General features: G+C 47.6%; 2 protein-coding genes and 1 long non-coding RNA gene across 4 annotated transcripts in view; all 3 read left to right on the forward strand.

Moving 5' to 3' along the window:
- The first annotated feature begins 194 nt into the window (after positions 1–194).
- LOC137803244 (uncharacterized) lies at positions 195–1683 on the forward strand. The gene is made up of 2 exons (XR_011080039.1): positions 195–316; positions 1280–1683. It is a non-coding gene; the product is annotated as an uncharacterized lncRNA (long non-coding RNA).
- A 658-nt stretch (positions 1684–2341) lies between these two features.
- Positions 2342–5365, forward strand: cunh16orf87 (chromosome unknown C16orf87 homolog). Its single transcript, XM_068601532.1, has 4 exons — positions 2342–2669; positions 3998–4097; positions 4368–4547; positions 4621–5365. Exons 1-4 carry the CDS (start codon positions 2604–2606, stop codon positions 4737–4739), a joined length of 465 nt encoding a protein of 154 aa, XP_068457633.1. The 5' UTR covers positions 2342–2603; the 3' UTR covers positions 4740–5365.
- Positions 5366–5976: 611 nt separating this feature from the next.
- gpt2 (glutamic pyruvate transaminase (alanine aminotransferase) 2) overlaps positions 5977–13882 on the forward strand; it is a 9089-nt gene continuing 1183 nt past the window's right edge. For both annotated transcript variants that reach the window (XM_068601577.1, XM_068601578.1), the window contains exons 1-8: positions 5977–6248; positions 7431–7520; positions 7675–7783; positions 8241–8374; positions 8460–8703; positions 12085–12164; positions 12847–12983; positions 13113–13287. In XM_068601577.1, coding sequence (XP_068457678.1) covers positions 5994–6248; positions 7431–7520; positions 7675–7783; positions 8241–8374; positions 8460–8703; positions 12085–12164; positions 12847–12983; positions 13113–13287 — 1224 coding nt within the window. In that variant the 5' untranslated portion in view covers positions 5977–5993. The remainder of the gene's footprint in view (positions 6249–7430; positions 7521–7674; positions 7784–8240; positions 8375–8459; positions 8704–12084; positions 12165–12846; positions 12984–13112; positions 13288–13882) is intronic.

Here is a 13882-nt window from a genome sequence, read left to right on the forward strand (position 1 = left end):
CATATTTTCCCTTTGCTAATTTCACACACACACACACACACACACACACACACACACACACACACACACACACACACACACACACGGTGGGGGGGGGGGGGGTCATCTGGCCGGGCAGCGTTTCTGAGATCGGAGTGAGACGCGGAGAAAAGTGGATGTCGTGAGTGATCTTCGCAAATAAAACATCTTTGATGTGTCGAGTCTCGGCCAATCAGCGTTGTCTCCAGCGTCTACGTCACTCTCCAACGTTTCCTCCCTTCGCTCCAAGTTGAAGTTACCGTCGGTACAACTGGATCAGCAATGAACTAGTTTAGAGGTAAGTCTTGTTTGCTAGCAACAATTTAATATGCTGTTTAACTCACGAAGGTAACTCGACATCCAAGTTATGTCTCGGAATATTTTATCATGTTATCCCCATCAAATCTTTACCACCATGTTTTTTAATGTAAAGCTCGTCAGCTTTAGCTTGATCACAACGTTAACGTTACCGTTAACGTCCTTTACGTTAGCGTTACCTTTACGTTAGCGTTACGTTTACGTTAGCGTTAACTGACGTTATGACGCTATGACGTTAACGTTAACGTTAACACGTTCTTCCTTTACGTTAGCGTTACGTTTACGTTAGCGTTAGCTGACGTTATGACGCTACGTTTATCGGTAATGATCCTTCCGCAGGTTCACCAACGGAAACCTTTTTACTTTAACGTCTGGTTCAGTTCACGCAGTCACTTCTTGAAGTCACGTTGTAAAGAAGTAAATCTCGTAGTGTGGCTGAGCTAACAACGTGATTTGAGCTAACAACGTGATTTGGCGGTCAGGTCCAGATCTTGATGAGATGACGTGGTCCGTTTCAGAATGAAAGAGTTGAAGGAAGAAGAAGCTCTACATGTAGCTCCATGCAGGCTGAGATGCAGGTGGAGCTAAAGGTGTTCACTCTCATGAGCACAGCCAGTGTACTTCCGGTCTCTCCAGTGTACTTCCGGTCCCTACAGTCACAAGAACAGTTGCTCAAGGGCCTGAATGACAAGAGTTAAAGTGCATGTTCCTTCATTTCAGCAGCTTGTGAATGCAGAGGTGTGGAATAGATTGAAGCTTGCAGTTAAATCACAGCTGTTATTTTACTCTTGATAAACTACTTTAGCCAGATTAGATTATCATTTTAATTTCACTGGATTGAATGCATATTAATTGAGAATAGAAGATGGGTCACAACAGCTGTACAGTAATAGTGGAAGTCCAGTCATAAGTTTTATCAATGAAAACTAATCCTTTTGTTTAGTACAGGCGATGGTTCTGGCTCCATCGGTCCAGCAGGGACAAGGGTCAAGGCCCAGAGACAGATGATGGTGCACAGAGCCACAGAGAGGAGGATGCAGCTGGATGTCAGCCCACAACATCTACCAGAGGAGATGAAGCAGGAGGTGGAGGCAGAAGAGACTTCCAGGAAAAGGCTCATGGCGGAGCAGCAAAGACAAGAAGTTCACGAAGAACTTCAACCTGATTGTGTGTATAGTGTAAATGTATATTAGTTATTATCTTTAGGGCCTGAGCAGTGACATGGTCGTAGAGGATGACCTCATTGTTCTTAACTTGTTTATTGTTATTATTAGGGTCTGATTATCTGCAGTGTTCTCTTTGCATAATGTGGGATACTGAGTAAATTAAACAAATAAGTATCATGAATTTGCTGTGATTTATGCTTTATTGCCTCTCCTCTGGTCTCGCAGCCTCCACAGCATACACTGAGCTCCTCTCTCGTCCTCTCTCTCATGTCAACAACTGGTGCACAATTACAACATGTGCGTTGCTTTAAACACACGGCATTAGCTTTAGCAGCACTGTGATGACGCCACTTCCTGTTTTAAGGGCTGTGTGCAGTCTGTGGTAGCGGTCGCCCGAGAAACACATCAGCAGCTACATTAAAGCAATGCTAATATCTGTTGAGATAACGCGTCAACAGTTAGCTTGCATAGTTAGCCTGTTAGACCTGCGACGGGATGAAGAGACATGTGAAGACGAGCAGCGCATGCACACCTATCTCAGAAATTAGACTCTTTATCTCATTTTGTCTTTTTACTTTTGTTATTAGAACTCTTTTGTCATGACCTTTTTTGTCATAGTTGTGATTTTTTTTTTGAGTATCATAATTATTACTTTTTTGGTCTGAAATGGGCTTCTATGCATCCTTCTTCTCCCCTTGAAGTGTTTGGAGCCGCTATGGGAAGCTGGAGGTAAAGAGAAACAGGACGAGGAAACCTCGGTATGAACGCAGCAGACAGAGAGGTGGAGGTTGTTGACCCACCAGCAGCTCGGTAAAGTCCCAGAAGTCATGACGGCGGTCCGGACTTGTCTTTTGTGTCTTCCTAAAGGCTGATATCTACCATTTCCCCATGTAACCTGAACGCACCACAGCAGCGGGGGAACTCTCCCTGCGCATGCGCGCTTTGTTTGCATTACCAGTCTCCTGTAATGTGTGCTGCTAAAAGGTGTGTTGTCGTTTAGCCACATCGCGCTGTTTCTTTACGCTCGTGCCGTCTGAGCTCATCGGCTTCCGTCCATGTGTCTCAACGAGCAGCTGTAGCTACCGTGCAGCCACAGGGACTATGTCTGCAAATAAAACAAAGAAAGTCAAAATGGCTACGAAGTCTTGTCCTGAATGCGACCAACAGGTGAGAGGAAATACTTCTGAACCCGAAAGTAATGTCCGCGCTGTCGCTGCGGAGACCGAGTCTCCGAGGAGGAAGTTCCCGTCCGGTGAGCTGCTCTGTTCCGCAGAGGAAGCCCCGAGTCCGGCCTCCGGTCCGGCCCAACCGACACGTTCCTCTGGTTCTTTTTACTGTGGAACATTATCTACTGACACGTATTGTTCCTCTGGTTCTGCTGTCTGTTTACTCGTAGAACACAGTGTTTCCAGGATGTTTCCAGGATGTTTCCAGAGTGTTTCCAGAGTGTTTCCAGAGTGTTTCCAGGATGTTTCCAGAGTGTTTCCAGGATGTTTCCAGGATGTTTCCAGGATGTTTCCAGGATGTTTCCAGAGTGTTTCCAGGATGTTTCCAGAGTGTTTCCAGAGTGTTTCCAGGATGTTTCCAGGAGCTTTCCAGAGTGCTTCCAGGAGCTTTTCCTAACCTTCTGAGTGTTCTCTCACATTCCCAGAGCCTTGTTCTCCGCATGGTTCCAGGTCTGGTTTACCAGGCGTGTTTTCTGGAGTCTTCTTGCAACGTTCCCAGATTGTTGTCAGATTGTTGGTTCCCGGTGTCGTGATGTTCTTTTAGGAGATCGTGCTTTTCAGTTTCCTAATGTTCTTCCTTCTGTTTTTACCAACATGTAGTGTTCCAGGTGGTTGTTTTCTGGAGCACACTGGGAACGTTCTCAGTTCAGAAGGTTCTTGAACATTGATTTATTATCTTTTTATGAATCGTTATCTCAAAACTAAAATGTTTCCGACTGTGTTGGGATGTTTAAAACTTTTTTTTAAGTCTTTAAACATTTTTGGAACGCTATATCCCTGAGTTCTCGTTCTCGTAGCGATTGGGGAACGTTGTTTTCTAAACGTTCTCAGAAGTTTCTTTTCTTCGACGTATTCTTCTGTTTCTTCAGTATTATTGTGGATTGTTCTCAGAACGAATCCAGAACGTTCCTGGACAGATGAATTACTCACGTTCTCTAAACATTTGTGTTCTTCTCGTTGTTGTTTTCAGAAGGTTCTTTAGATGTTTCGTTCCTCACCTTCTGGTTCTCTCAAGCGTTCCTGCAACAGTGTTTCTGGGACGTCGTTCACGTTGTCCTCTTGATGTTGCTCCTGACACGCAAAATGGGTTTTTAAGTGAAGTGGTTTTCCTGGAACTTTGTGTTTAACCTTGTTTTGGAATGTTCTGAACGTTTGATTCCTAACAACCTTATTCGATTAATCTGTTAATCTATTATTCTGTTAATCTATTATCATGTTATTCTGTTGTGCTTTGACCACATGTCCTCATGTGTGTGTTTGCTTCTCTAGATTCCAGTGGCCTGTAAGTCTTGTCCATGTGGTTACGTCTTTATTAGCAGAAAACTGCTAAATGCCAAATTAAACGAGCGCTCCTCTCCAGCTATAGCAGGTAAGGCTCATATATATATATATATGTATGTATGTATGTATGTATGTATGTATGTGTATATATATATATATATATATATATATATATATATATATATATATATATATATATATATATATATATATATATATAAAACAAGTATGAGTTTAGTTTGTAGTTTTTGTGTGCTAAGTTGCTGCTATGTGATAGTCAACCACCACGTCGTCCTCCTCAGACTGTAGCTGTCCGTGCTGGTGTCTGTGATGTTCTCATGCTCACATTCTGCTTCAGACAAGCTGGACTTCAAGCGGAGGAGAACCGAACGCATCCGCAGAGAACGCATCGACTCGTCTCTGAGCAGCGACCTGGAGAACCGGAGACGGTCCCGAGCCAACAGCCAATCAGATCCCATCCGGAGGGGGCGGGGCCGGCCCAAAACAGTGGGACTGAAGAAACAGGAAGAGGAGAAAGGTAGGTGCGTGTGTGTTTGTGTGTGTTTGTGTGCGCACGCTCTGTAACTGATTGTGTTGCATTGTGCTCACAGAGAAACAGGAGAAGGAGGTGGATATTTACGCCAGTCTCTCGGACGAGAAGGCCTTCGTGTTCTCCGTGGCTTTGGCTGAGATCAACCGCAAAATCTTGGGTCAGAGACTCATCTTGTAGATGAAGGAGGACGCGAGAGAGAACCCAACACAGAGAACCCGAGACAGAGAACCCGACACAGAGAAGCGACCGGAGGACAACAGCGAGGGGAAGACCAAAGAGGACGGACGTCTGGAGCTCTGGCAGCAGGAAGAGAGCTGTGTGACGGGACCGCTCAGGTCCTCAGCTGCTGGAGGACGTGATGGAGGACACGCCCACCAGACGTGCTCACACACCTTCTCCTGTGTGTGTGTGTGTGTGTGTGTGTGTGTGTGTGTGTGTGTGCAGTAACCACACAGACAGAAGCAGACTTTCCAAAGTTCTCAACAGTCTGCGATCTTCTGCAGCAACAGAGCGCTGAGAGGTTCTGTCGGCTCCACGTTCAGGGACCGGGAGCCTTCTGATCTCTGAAGATGGAACGAAGAGCTCAGCTTGGTTGCCTGGTGGTCTGTAGTGTTGTGTGTCTGCACTCTGCATGTGTTCATGAGTCATGTTCACGATGAACAGCACCTTCCTTTGAGTTAAACTACAGAACATCTGCAACCGACTGCAGACGGTCTCCAGCTGTCAGACTGATGAAGACAGAACCATGTTGAGGCAGTGTGCTGATGTAGTAAATATCTTTTAAATAAAATGTTTCTGATCAACCTGTCCAACTCTGATTCATTAATACTGTGTGTGTGTGTGTGTGTGTGTGTGTGTGTGTGTGTGTGTGTGTGTGTGTGTGTGTGTGTGTGTGTGTGTAATATGAATAATTATAGGAGTGCAAAGACACAACATTGTGTAAACAGTAAAAAGTGATAAAATGTAGTATTTAAACTAACAATGAGGATTCAAAGCATACAGGAAACCTTAAATGACTCAAATGAATGAGAGACAATAGTTTGATTAAAAGAATAAACATTTATATAGATGCCTGTATGTATGCTGCTGATATTTTGAGCCTCTTTCTTTTAAAAGCAGGTTCATTATTTATATCTCAGCGTGAATGAACACATGAATATAACACATTTACACCACTTTTACACAACTTTGGGGACTTTATTTTTGTTCAAGGGCTTTTCTAGGCCTGGAAATGACCATTTAAAACCTTTACACATGAGTTATGTCGCGATGCTCGCTGCTTCCTGCCGTTGTGTCTTTAGAGTCGTGATGTCAATAAAGTTTGATGGAACAAAACAAAGAAACATGGCGGCCGCTCCGTGCGTCAGGAGGAAGCGCGTCACACTCTCTGCGTCCTGCATCGTGACGTCATCGAGCCGACCCGGAGGAAAGATGCTCCTCCTGAGACACTTCTCACGCGGGGCTCCGCTGGCCCCCCGTCGGGCCCGCGCGCGCTGTGAGGCGGGAGGAGCCGCGGGCACGCGCTTCAGCACGGCGGAGGCTCCTGAGGAGACGCGGGCTCCCGCCAGGCTGCGGGGCAGGACCCTGACCATGGAGACCCTGAACCCGCACGTGAAGGCGGTGGAGTACGCCGTGAGAGGCCCCATCGTCACGAGGGCGGGAGCCATCGAGAGGGCGCTGCAGCAGGTCAGTGTTAGCCCGCAGCGGGTGAGTGTTAGCCCGCAGGAGGTCAGTGTTAGCCAGCAGGAGGTCAGTGTTAGCCCACAGGAGGTCAGTGTTAGCCCGCAGCGGGTCAGTGTTAGCCCGCAGGAGGTCAGTGTTAGCCCGCAGGAGGTCAGTGTAAGCCCGCAGCGGGTCAGTGTTAGCCCGCAGGAGGTCAGTGTTAGCCCGCAGCGGGTCAGTGTTAGCCCGCTGCAGGTCAATGTTAGCCCACAGGAGGTCAGTGTTAGCCCGCAGCGGGTCAGTGTTAGCCCGCAGGAGGTCAGTGTTAGCCCGCAGGAGGTCAGTGTTAGCCCGCTGCTGGTCAGTGTTAGCCCGCAGGAGGTCAGTGTTAGCCCGCAGGAGGTCAGTGTTAGCCCGCAGCGGGTCAGTGTTAGCCCGCAGGAGGTCAGTGTAAGCCCGCAGCGGGTCAGTGTTAGCTCGCAGGAGGTCAGTGTTAGCCCGCAGCGGGTCAGTGTTAGCCCGCTGCAGGTCAGTGTTAGCCCACAGGAAGTCAGTGTTAGCCCGCAGCGGGTCAGTGTTAGCCCGCAGCGGGTCAGTGTTAGCCCGCAGCGGGTCAGTATTAGCCCGCAGGAGGTCAGTGTTAGCCCGCAGGAGGTCAGTGTTAGCCCGCTGCTGGTCAGTGTTAGCCCGCAGGAGGTCAGTGTTAGCCCGCAGGAGGTCAGTGTTAGCCCGCAGGAGGTCAGTGTTAGCCCGCTGTGTTGTGTGGTCTGGTGTTGTGTGAGTGTGGCGTACCTGTAGGTGTGTACCTGTGGGTGTCAGTGGTGGTGTGTACCTGTAAGTGTCAGTGGTGTTGTGTACCTGTAAGTGTCAGTGGTGTTGTGTACCTGTAGGTGTCAGTGGTGTTGTGTACCTGTAGGTGCGTACCTGCAGGTGTCAGTGGTGGTGTGTACCTGTAGGTGTCAGTGGTGTTGTGTACCTGTGGGTGTCAGTGGTGTTGTGTACCTGTAAGTGTCAGTGGTGTTGTGTACCTGTGGGTGTCAGTGGTGTTGTGTACCTGTAAGTGTCAGTGGTGTTGTGTACCTGTAGGTGCGTACTTGCAGGTGTCAGTGGTGTTGTGTACCTGTAAGTGTATGTGGTGTTGTGTACCTGTGGGTGCGTGGCGTACCTGTGTGGTGTGTAGTGAGGATCTACTTCTTGTCTCTCCAGGGAGAGAAACGCTCTTTCACTGAAGTCATCAAAGCCAACATCGGCGACGCCCACGCGATGGGCCAGCAGCCAATCACGTTCCTCCGTCAGGTGTGTAGCCGTCACCACGGAAACCATCTAAGGAATGTTGCCAGCTTGACCAAAAATACGGCTGTTCAACATGGTGTGTGTGTGTGTGTGTGTGTGTGTGTGTGTGTGTGTGTGTGTGTGTGTGGGTCGGTCGGTCAGTCCTTCTCCCCTGCAGGTCGTGGCTTTGTGTTGTTTTCCTGAACTGCTGCAGAGTTCGGCTTTCCCCGACGATGCCAAGCAGCGCGCCCAGCGCATTCTGCAGGACTGTGGTGGACAGAGCCTCGGTGTGTGTGTGTGTGTGTGTGTGTGTGTGTGTGTGTGTGTGTGTGTGTGTGTGTGTGTGTGTGTGTGTGTGTGTGTGTGTGTGGTATCTCGAGGTCTATTCAGCAGGAACTATTAGGTTTATTTACTGCATCCGTGTTAGCTGTGGCCTGAGCGGCCGCTAGTCTTCCTTGAGTCCACAGAAAGGACAAAATATAAAACACACAAAAACAAACAGTTAGAAATAATACAATAAAAAATAGTAGTCAGATAGTGCAGTCGAGGGCTAGGATGTGTGTCTTGTAGTTCAACCATAATTCATACAAAGAAAAATCAGATGACTAATAAAGGAAAGGTCACGAGGTTAACAACCTCACACACACACACACACCTGCAGCGTTGCATCCTCTTCTTCATAGCTTGGTATGTGAACATAAACATCATTGTGTTGAGACGCGAGGTGTCGTGTGTGTCCCGCAGGCTCGTACAGTGCCAGCCAGGGCGTGGAGTGCATCCGGAGAGATATCGCTGACTACATCACGCGCAGAGACCGCGGCGTTCCCTCCGACTGGAACAACGTCTACCTCACCACGGGGGCCAGCGACGGCATCATGGTACCACCAGCAGCAGCAGCAGCAGCAGGGGGCGGAGCCTGTTGCCTTCAGGAGCCTCCTGTGAATCCCACACGTGTCGTTGCAGAGCATCCTGAAGCTGCTGGCGGCGGGGCGGGGCCCCCGCAGGACGGGCGTGATGATCCCCATCCCGCAGTACCCGCTGTACTCGGCGGCCTTATCGGAGCTGGAGGCCGTGCACGTCCACTACCACCTGGACGAGGACCGCTGCTGGGCCCTGGACCTGCAGGAGCTGCAGCGGGCCTTCCTCAGCGCCAAGCAGCACTGCCAGCCCAGAGTGCTCTGCATCATCAACCCTGGAAACCCCACAGGTGGGACGGCACACCTGTAGCACTTCATCCGCCACCTGGCGCTGCGCTGGACTTTTTACTTTTATAAACGACAAAAGTGCTTAACATAGAACACCAACGTTACAAATACAACACATCACTAACCTCGGCTACATTTAACCAGATGTGTTCCTGATGAAAATACTTCTCATCAAAATATATTCCATACAAGGTAACTGGAAGGTTCATTTTACCCTCAAGAACTTAAAACAGAAACTGGTGTCTGAAACAATCTGTAACTGGGGCCTGAAAAAGGCTCCAAATCAGGTGAGAAATGAAACATGAGTTTTAAAAAAATGAGTTAATGAAACTGTATTAAAAATATGCAGCCGTGTTGCTGCAGCAACCCTAACCCTCTGCTCATGTTCTCTGTTCTCTGCTCATGTTCTCTGTTCATGTTCTCTGCTCATGTTCTCTGTTCTCTGCTCATGTTCTCTGTTCATGTTCTCTGTTCATGTTCTCTGTTCATGTTCTCTGTTCTCTGCTCATGTTCTCTGTTCTCTGCTCATGTTCTCTGTTCATGTTCTATGTTCATGTTCTATGTTCATGTTCTATGTTCTCTGTTCATGTTCTCTGTTCATGTTCTCTGTTCTCTGCTCATGTTCTCTGCTCATGTTCTCTGTTCATGTTCTCTGTTCTCTGTTCATGTTCTCTGTTTATGTTCTCTGCTCATGTTCTCTGTTCTCTGCTCATGTTCTCTGTTCATGTTCTCTGCTCATGTTCTATGTTCATGTTCTATGTTCTCTGTTCATGTTCTCTGTTCATGTTCTCTGTTCTCTGCTCATGTTCTCTGCTCATGTTCTCTGTTCATGTTCTCTGTTCTCTGTTCATGTTCTCTGTTCATGTTCTCTGTTCTCTGCTCATGTTCTCTGTTCATGTTCTCTGCTCATGTTCTCTGTTCTCTGCTCATGTTCTCTGTTCATGTTCTCTGTTCATGTTCTCTGTTCATGTTCTATGTTCTCTGTTCATGTTCTCTGCTCATGTTCTCTGTTCATGTTCTCTGCTCATGTTCTCTGTTCATGTTCTCTGTTCATGTTCTATGTTCTCTGTTCATGTTCTCTGTTCATGTTCTCTGTTCATGTTCTCTGTTCATGTTCTCTGTTCATGTTCTATGTTCTCTGTTCATGTTCTCTGCTCATGTTCTATGTTCATGTTCTATGTTCATGTTCTATGTTCTCTGTTCATGTTCTCTGTTCATGTTCTCTGTTCATGTTCTCTGCTCATGTTCTCTGTTCATGTTCTCTGTTCATGTTCTATGTTCTCTGTTCATGTTCTCTGCTCATGTTCTCTGTTCATGTTCTCTGTTCATGTTCTCTGTTCTCTGTTCATGTTCTCTGCTCATGTTCTCTGTTCTCTGCTCATGTTCTCTGTTCATGTTCTCTGTTCATGTTCTCTGCTCATGTTCTCTGTTCTCTGCTCATGTTCTCTGTTCATGTTCTCTGTTCATGTTCTATGTTCTCTGTTCATGTTCTCTGTTCATGTTCTCTGTTCATGTTCTCTGTTCTCTGCTCATGTTCTCTGTTCTCTGCTCATGTTCTCTGTTCATGTTCTCTGTTCATGTTCTCTGTTCATGTTCTATGTTCTCTGTTCATGTTCTCTGTTCATGTTCTCTGTTCATGTTCTCTGTTCATGTTCTCTGCTCATGTTCTCTGTTCTCTGTTCATGTTCTCTGTTCATGTTCTCTGTTCATGTTCTATGTTCTCTGTTCATGTTCTCTGTTCATGTTCTCTGCTCATGTTCTCTGTTCATGTTCTCTGCTCATGTTCTCTGCTCATGTTCTCTGTTCTCTGTTCATGTTCTATGTTCTCTGTTCATGTTCTCTGTTCATGTTCTCTGTTCATGTTCTCTGTTCATGTTCTCTGTTCATGTTCTATGTTCTCTGCTCATGTTCTCTGTTCTCTGTTCATGTTCTCTGCTCATGTTCTCTGTTCTCTGTTCATGTTCTCTGTTCATGTTCTCTGTTCATGTTCTCTGTTCTCTGTTCATGTTCTCTGCTCATGTTCTCTGTTCATGTTCTCTGTTCATGTTCTATGTTCTCTGTTCATGTTCTCTGTTCTCTGTTCATGTTCTCTGTTCATGTTCTCTGTTCATGTTCTCTGTTCATGTTCTATGTTCTCTGTTCATGTTCTCTGTTCTCTGTTCATGTTCTCTGCTCATGTTCTCTGTTCTCTGTTCATGTTCTCTGTTCATGTTCTCTGTTCATGTTCTCTGTTCATGTTCATGTTCTCTGTTCATGTTCTCTGTTCATGTTCTATGTTCTCTGTTCATGTTCATGTTCTCTGTTCATGTTCTCTGATCATGTTCTCTGTTCATGTTCTCTGTTCTCTGTTCATGTTCTCTGTTCATGTTCTATGTTCTCTGTTCATGTTCTCTGCTCATGTTCTCTGTTCTCTGTTCATGTTCTCTGTTCATGTTCTATGTTCTCTGTTCATGTTCTCTGCTCATGTTCTCTGTTCATGTTCTATGTTCTCTGTTCATGTTCTCTGTTCATGTTCTATGTTCTCTGTTCATGTTCTCTGCTCATGTTCTCTGTTCTCTGTTCATGTTCTCTGTTCTCTGTTCATGTTCTCTGTTCATGTTCTATGTTCTCTGCTCATGTTCTCTGTTCATGTTCTATGTTCATGTTCTCTGTTCATGTTCTATGTTCATGTTCTCTGCTCATGTTCTCTGTTCATGTTCTCTGCTCATGTTCTCTGTTCATGTTCTCTGTTCATGTTCTCTGTTCATGTTCTATGTTCATGTTCTCTGCTCATGTTCTCTGTTCATGTTCTATGTTCATGTTCTCTGTTCATGTTCTCTGTTCATGTTCTATGTTCATGTTCTCTGTTCATGTTCTCTGCTCATGTTCTCTGTTCATGTTCTCTGTTCATGTTCTCTGTTCATGTTCTATGTTCTCTGTTCATGTTCTCTGTTCATGTTCTATGTTCTCTGTTCATGTTCTCTGCTCATGTTCTCTGTTCTCTGTTCATGTTCTCTGTTCATGTTCTCTGTTCTCTGTTCATGTTCTCTGTTCATGTTCTATGTTCTCTGCTCATGTTCTCTGTTCATGTTCCATGTTCATGTTCTCTGTTCTCTGTTCATGTTCTCTGTTCATGTTCTATGTTCTCTGCTCATGTTCTCTGTTCATGTTCCATGTTCATGTTCTCTGTTCATGTTCTCTGTTCATGTTCTCTGTTCATGTTCTCTGTTCATGTTCTATGTTCATGTTCTCTGTTCATGTTCTCTGCTCATGTTCTCTGTTCATGTTCTATGTTCATGTTCTCTGCTCATGTTTTATGTTCATGTTCTATGTTCATGTTCTATGTTCATGTTCTCTGCTCATGTTCTCTGCTCATGTTCTCTGCTCATGTTCTCTGTTCTCAGGTCAGGTGCAGAGTAAGAAGTGCATTGAGGAGGTTCTCCACTTTGCCTTTGAGGAGAACCTGTTCGTTATGGCTGATGAGGTAATCCCCAGGTTGTAACGTCAAACCTTCAAATGTGCAGCGTGAGCCAGATGGAGCGGTCCTGAAGGAGCGGTCCTGAAGGAGCGGTCCTGATGGAGCGGTCCTGAAGGAGCGGTCCTGATGGAGCGGTCCTGAAGGAGCGGTCCTGATGGAGCGGTCCAGATGGAGCGGTCCTGAAGGAGCGGTCCTGATGGAGCGGTCCTGATGGAGCGGTCCAGATGGAGCGGTCCTGAAGGAGCGGTCCTGAAGGAGCGGTCCTGATGGAGCGGTCCAGATGGAGCGGTCCTGATGGAGCGGTCCTGAAGGAGCGGTCCTGATGGAGCGGTCCAGATGGAGCGGCCCTGAAGGAGCGGTCCTGAAGGAGCGGTCCTGATGGAGCGGTCCTGATGGAGCGGTCCTGATGGAGCGGCCCTGAAGGAGCGGCCCTGAAGGAGCGGTCCTGAAGGAGCGGTCCTGACGGAGCGGTCCTGACGGAGCGGCCCTGACGGAGCGGTCCTGACGGAGCGGTCCTGAAGGAGCGGTCCTGAAGGAGCGGTCCTGATGGAGCGGTCTTGACGGAGCGGTCCTGACGGAGTGGTCCTGAAGGAGCGGTCCTGAAGGAGCGGTCCTGACGGAGCGGTCCTGAAGGAGCGGCCCTGACGGAGCGGTCCTGATGGAGCGGTGGCGTCCTCTGTGTTCACAGGTCTACCAGGACAATGTGTACGCGCCAGACTGCCAGTTCCACTCCTTCAAGAAGGTTCTGTTCGAGATGGGCCCCGAGTACTCCAGCAGCGTGGAGCTGGTCTCCTTCCACTCCACCTCCAAGGGCTACACGGGGGAGTGAGTGAGCTCCACCCAGCCACAGAGGCCACGCCCCTCTGAATCCTCTGGTCGCCCTGGAGCTCGGCCTGACTCCTCTCAGGTGTGTGTGCTCCTCTCAGGTGTGTGTGCTCCGTGTTCTCCTCTCAGGTGTGGGTTCCGTGGCGGCTACATGGAGGTGTTGAACATGGACCCCCAGGTGGAGGCCCAGCTGGTGAAGCTGCTGTCGGTGCGTCTGTGTCCGTCTCTTCCTGGTCAAGCAGCGATGGACGTCATCGTGAACCCGCCCCGAGAGCACGAGCCCTCCTACGCGCTGTTCACCAAGGTGTGTGTGAGTAGATGTGTGTGTGAGTAGATGTGTGTGTGGTGGAGTCATGATGTGTGTGTGGTGTTGTTATGATGTGTGTGGTGTTGTCATGATGTGTGTGGTTGTGTTGTCATGATGTGTGTGGTTGTGTTGTCATGATGTGTGTGGTGTTGTCATGATGTGTGTGGTGTTGTCATGATGTGTGTGGTTGTGTTGTCATGATGTGTGTGGTGTTGTCATGATGTGTGTGGTTGTGTTGTCATGATGTGTGTGGTGTTGTCATGATGTGTGTGGTTGTGTTGTCATGATGTGTGTGGTGGTGTTGTCATGATGTGTGTGTGTGGTGTTGTCATGATGTGTGTGGTGGTGTTGTCATGATGTGTGTGGTGTTGTCATGATGTGTGTGGTGTTGTCATGATGTGTGTGTGTGGTGTTGTCATGATGTGTGTGGTGTTGTCATGATGTGTGTGGTGTTGTCATGATGTGTGTGGTGGTGTTGTCATGATGTGTGTGGTGTTGTCATGATGTGTGTGTGGTGGTGTTGTGTGTCATGACCAATGTGATGTTCTGATGTCTGAACCCGGCGACACCAGATGTGTGTGAGGTCTCTGAG

The sequence above is a fragment of the Clinocottus analis genome, unplaced genomic scaffold, assembly GCF_023055335.1.
Source record: "Clinocottus analis isolate CAN_PGR_092001 unplaced genomic scaffold, fCliAna1.0.p SCAF_51, whole genome shotgun sequence".
NCBI lineage: Eukaryota > Metazoa > Chordata > Actinopteri > Perciformes > Cottidae > Clinocottus > Clinocottus analis.